This window comes from Emys orbicularis, chromosome 1 (genome assembly GCF_028017835.1).
Source record: "Emys orbicularis isolate rEmyOrb1 chromosome 1, rEmyOrb1.hap1, whole genome shotgun sequence".
In the NCBI taxonomy this organism is placed as follows: Eukaryota; Metazoa; Chordata; order Testudines; family Emydidae; genus Emys; species Emys orbicularis.
Genome location: NC_088683.1, coordinates 3,276,261 through 3,281,835, shown reverse-complemented (window position 1 = coordinate 3,281,835; position 5,575 = coordinate 3,276,261). Strand labels below are relative to the sequence as shown.

The following is a 5,575-nucleotide window of genomic DNA, read 5'->3' as shown; positions in this document are numbered from 1 at the left end:
ATAAGATTACAGCAGGGTTTGCAAAAATGAAGGTTGCAGCAAGCCCTTACAAACTGGAGTAAGCGTTTTAAAATGGGGTTTGAATTACAATATGGCAAACAGTGAACAGAAGTTACACTGTAGGCAAGTGTAATAAATGGTGAACAGAAGTTACAATACTGAAACAGTGCAAGTCTCAGTGATTTAAGTAGGAATTGGATTGATAGTGAAACTTACAGAGGCAGCTGACTGAACAGCTATGGCTCTTAACAAGCATCTTAACTGTTAATTAGCCAGTTATTGGGGTAACCGGTTTTATGAATGAATGTTGTTTCATTCATAAAACTTTACTTATGAAGTTACATTAATAAAGTAAACAATTAAAAACAATTTCATTCATGAGTCCTACACCGTGGAGAGCTGCGGGTGTAAGGTGTGCTGCACAGAACATGCTGCTGAATGCTGCAGGGCTTCACCTCCAGGGAGAGCTCCCCGTCCTGTGTCACGCTGCTTTAACCGCTGGGGTGCAGATGGTCTGTGCAGTGCAATGCCCCGGGGTGTCTCGTCAGCAGCTGGGACCCCTGGCTTTACCGGCATGGGCTCCCCGGCTCAGGTTAAAAGACCTAGCTGAGAGCCAGAAGCAGATTTGGGGAGGTTGCTCCTTCATTTGATGGCCTGGCGCCCTGTGCACAGGCAGAGAAGCCCACCCCTGTTGGAGCAGAGGCAGCCACAGCTCTCAGACCTCCTGGGAGGCCACGTCTCTGGGGGGCTGCAAACACCCATTTAACTTGCGTCCCTCTTCCCTGTTTAGGGCCTTAGCGAAGAAGGCGGGAGGAAAATGCGGTGTCCCAGCTTGCCGCTCTGTGGGCTGCTCTGGTTTTGGCTGCCTCTCTTCGACAGCCGGCCGGTGAAAATCGACAAGGTCAAGGCCGACACCAAAAACCTCACGCGAACCATCATAGCCCGGATCCAGGAGCACCAGGTACGAGGGGGCGAGCCGGGCGGAGGATCAGTGGGGCGATCGGGTCAGCTCACGGAATGATTCCTCTCCCGGCGCTGCTGTATTTCACCCTCGGGGCACGAACAGACTCCTGGGGCCAGGCCGTCAGCTGGCGGAAAGCAGCTCCGAGCTAGAGAAGCCAGTGGGCCCCGCCAGCTGAGGATCCGACCCAGGGAATCAAAGCTGGAGACGACTGCGGGTGCCAGGTTGACGAGTCTGTAACTGCCCACCCTGTCCTGAGTCCCTTCCCCTGGGGGACGGTTCCACTGTCCCTGAGCTGGCTGGAAGGGAGCCTTCCCTGAGGGGCAGCATCAATCTCTCTTGCTCCCTGGGACAGCCCTTCACTGCCCTGCACTGAGGAGAGGCAGCTGGGGTGTCACGTCCTCGCTGCTGTCCTTATCTCTGAGCCGGGGAACACACACACACTTCTCTAGTCCGTGCTACTTCCATCATCCGCCTTCCCCTGCTCCGAGCTCTTCAGCGCCTCGTCCTCCCTCGCACTGAGGGGCCCAAGCCTAGGCTGGCTGGCCAGGTGAGTTCTCCCCCGAGGCACTGCTATCTCCCTGCTCCAGGGATCTCCATGCGCGCCTCGCGCCTCCCATCAAAGAATCTCAATGCTCCAAGCTCCTGGCACTCACTGAGCAGGTTAGGAGGTGCCCAAGGACGGTCACGTGCCAGTGGCAGAGAGGGAAGAAGGAGCCAGCCCCCAGGCTCTGTGGTTTAACCGCCTGTCCTTCCTGCAGCTCCAAAGTGAGTCATTTGCTGCCACGTGCTGCGAATTCTCACTTGACTTTGCCCACTGTATGCCCCGACACTGCCCACCGTGCTGCATTCCTACCTGAGGGCAGTGGCGGATTAGCCAATGGGCCAATGGGGCCCATGCCCAGAGCCCCCGGCCAATTGGGGGGCCCTGGAAAAAAATCCACTGCTGGGCGGTGGAAGCCTGGCGCTCCAGCAGAAGCACTGTGTGGGTGGGTCGGGGAAGCCGCAGCGCCTGGAGCCCGGCTGCGGCCCCGGGATTGGAGGTGCTCTCGCTTCAGGGCTGGGGGAGCTCTCACTCCCCACTGCGGCCCTGGGGCAGTGTGTGTGTGGGGGGGGGACAGAGCTTCTCTGATCGTGGGGGGCAGAAAGGAGCAAAGGCGTTGCAGGGCTGCAGTGGGGGGCAGAATGGGGTGGGACAGCAGGCGGAAGGGGTGAGGAGGGCCCCCCCACTTGCTCTGGCCAAGGGCCCCGCCTCTGCTTGGGGGATCCCAGGTAACTCTCCGATTGAAGCCAGGGCAGGAGGCATCAGGAGGCAGTTAGAACCAGCCCCTGTTTGTGACCTAGACCCAGAGGTGAAAGTAAGCCAGTCCGGTCCAGTCCGGCATACCGGCAAGAGACAGTACGCCGTGCCGGACCGCACCGGCTTCCGCGTCCGGGATGAAAAAGGCTCTGGGCTCCCCGCAGCGGCGGGGAGCTCCGAGCCCTTTAAATCCCGCCCGCAGCTCCGGCGGCAGGGCTGGGGCCGGGATTTAAAGGGCTTGGAGCTCCCTGCCACTGCGGGAAGCCCAGAGCCCTTTAAATCCCAGCTGGAGCTGCAGTGGGGATTTAAAGTGTCTGGAACTCCGCGGCGGCCAGAGCCCCGGGCCCTTTAATTTGCCCGTGAGCCCGGGGGCTCCCAGCCACCTCTGCAGCCTTTAAATCTTCAGAGGCCCCGCCTCTTCTGGTTGAGGCCACGCCTTTTCCAGATGAGGCCACACCCCCCTCAGGACTGGCAGTACCAGTAAATCCTGTAAGTTACTTCCACCCCTGCCTAGACCCATGGCACATGTGTTTCCTCCCCCCTCTCCCCCTGCCTCACACATGCTGTAGAAAGTGCCTTCAAAGGCAGCAGAGCAAAGGGGCCCATTCATTCCATGGCCACCGGCGTGGCCTTCCCAACGCCTTTGTGACGGCCTTGTTTGACGTGTCCCAAGGAAGAGCATGCAGGCCTTTCTAGAGCTGTCTGAGCTATGGGGCTGATCCCCGGAGCATAGACGTGCCATAGTCCTGAGCCAAACAGCCCCTGCAGAGAAGAGAGGGCAGCCCTGTGCTAGCGTGGCTAACTAGCCTTCTCCTCCATGCAGCTCTTCCCTCTGCACTTGAAGATAAATGGACTTGACTTCATCCCCGGAGAGCGACCCTTGGAGAGCTTAGACTCCATGGACGAGACCTTGCAGATATTCCAGAGGATTCTGCCCAGCCTGCCCATGGAAAACGTGCCAGTAGCACAAATCTTCAACGACATCGAGAACCTCCGGAGTCTGATCCAGACCTTGGGTTCTCACCTCGGTTGCACCTTCCACAAATCCTCTAACCTGGACGCTCTGGGGAATCTGACGGAGCTGCTGACTACCTCTCCTTACACCACTGCGGTGGTGGCGCTGGACCGGCTCCAGAAGTGCCTGCACAGCGTCGTCAAACATCTGGATCACGTTCAGAGCTGCTAGAGGAGAACGGCTCCATCACCAGCTGACTGAAAGCCTAGAACAGCACATCTTTGTTCTAGGTTCTCCCTTCAGTCAGCTTCCGGCCCGCTGCTCTGAATGTCAGAATTTTCATTCCCACACGTACTTCCACTGAGAGAAAATACACCAAGGACTTTACCTGGTGCCCGGCCATACCCTCCTCGCTGTCCTTCTAGCAAGGAGCAGAATACTGAGGCCTGAGAACTCTCGCCGCCACTGGAAGTTTGCAAACACAGTTTGTCTGTAATCTGAACTGCTGTCTATGCCAAAGAGAAGTTTACCGCTCCCCTGTAAGGAGCACAAGGCCGGCTATCCAGGAGCTCCCATCATGCCTTTGCTGTAGGAAGTCTATGCCTGGAGCAGTTTTCCAGTATTTATTTATTGTCTCTGTATTTTTTTAATTTAAGTTTGAAACGGGCCGCACTGACCCAGTGGCCTCTCTGTGGCGCTGTGCGCCTGTGGGGGGTGTGGAGCCTAGCGTTCTCTTCCTGGGGGGAGCGTTACATACGTGGCCCACTCCGCCTGATGGGAGGGGAACAGAAGTTTAGTATCACTCCTTCTGGATGACTTGAAAATGGCAAGGTCCCATCCAACCCAAAGTGACTGGGGGCTGGCGGAAAACTCCATGGAGGTGTGACCTGTTTGCTTGTTGACGTGTATATTTATTTCTTCTATGATCTGTTTTGAAGTAAAGTTAATTCCTCTGCAGCTGATCTGTTCCATTGGCCCCAATGATGGGATTTCACTGCTTTTCAGTTTGTACCTGGAAAACTCGGGCAAACTTTGCTCGGAGAAACCAGCAAGCGTCTTAGCGCTTTCGGTCTAAAGCACCCATCAGGACCAGGTCCTGTCCAGAGACGGGCCCATCGGTGCGCGTTCGTTCCAGCCATGTCAGGGCTCTGTCCCCAGCCAGTCAGGGGTGCCTGGGTTTCATGCTGGGGGCGAGGCTGCCTGTGGGGCACTGGGCTCTCGGAGGGACAGCCCCCAAGGCACTGCGGAAGTTGGGCTCCTCAGACCTGTTCACACCCATGTGCTGATGAGTGTGCGACAGGCTGAAGCTGGAAATGACATCCCTTCGTGCAGGGGTTGGCCTAGTTACCCGACACTTCTAGCCCCCCCCCCCATTAATTGCCTGGTGGCTGCCTGTGCAAAGGGGGTTGTTTGCTGCACCCCCGCGGCTGGATCCTCTGCCTGTGACTTACCGCCATTCCCCGGCACCGTGGGAGCATTGGAGGGGGGGATTCTTTCTCTCCCCTGGCCAGCCAGATCCCTACCCCCAGGAGGGCGGGCCAAGGCCTCGACTCAGGACATGTCTGCGCTGCAGGCAGCGGTACACACCCGAGCAAGGGAGCTTGAACCGCGATGGCCGTGGAGCGGCAGCAGCACGTGCCGTACAACTGCCCCTAGAACACCAGGGAGGTGTTGTCACGGAGTCCCCGGGCGATGCTCTGGAACTGCCCCCTACGAAACCAGTCAGGACTCTGGTGAAGTCTCCTCTCTGTGAGCAGACTGTCTCCAGGGCAAGCAGCTCACACGGCTTCACCTTCCTGGGTCTGACCTTTGGAGCATTCAGCATCCCCTGCTCCTCCGTGCGCTTCCCACAGCAAGTCCGCCCAGGCGGGGTCCTGGGGAAGCCAGAGGGTCCTGCACTCCCACTTCACAGTCAGACGTGACTCTCAGCCAGCCAGTAAAACAGAGGTTTATTAGATGACAGGAACACGGTCTAAAACAGAGCTTGTAGGTACAGAAAACAGGACCCCTCAGCCGGTCCATCCTGGGGGGCAGCGAGCCAGACACCCCCGTCTGCCCTCACTCCCCGTCCCCAGCCAGCTCCCAACTGAAACCCCCTGCAGCCCCTCCTCCTCTGGGCTTTGTCTCTTTCCCGGGCCAGGAGGTCACCTGATCTCTTTGGTCTCCAACAGCTTTAGCTATCACTTTGCAGGGGGGAAGGGCCCTGGCCATTAGTTGCCAGGAGATAGAGGGTCGGCCATTTATGTGCACTGGCCCTTTGCTCTGCAACACTCTCACCCCCTAGAGACTTAAGAATGGCATAGGGGAAACTGAGGCACCCACCCAGTATTCAGAGGAAACATTAAGAACTGCCCCACCT

At 57.6% G+C, this 5,575-nt stretch overlaps 1 protein-coding gene across 1 annotated transcript; it reads left to right on the top strand.

The window, feature by feature from the left end:
* The first annotated feature begins 817 nt into the window (after nt 1-817).
* On the top strand, nt 818-3,447 carry LEP (leptin). The gene is made up of 2 exons (XM_065423623.1): nt 818-961; nt 3,085-3,447. The coding sequence occupies exons 1-2, from the start codon at nt 818-820 to the stop codon at nt 3,445-3,447; spliced, it is 507 nt and encodes a 168-aa protein (XP_065279695.1).
* The last annotated feature ends 2,128 nt before the right edge of the window (nt 3,448-5,575 follow it).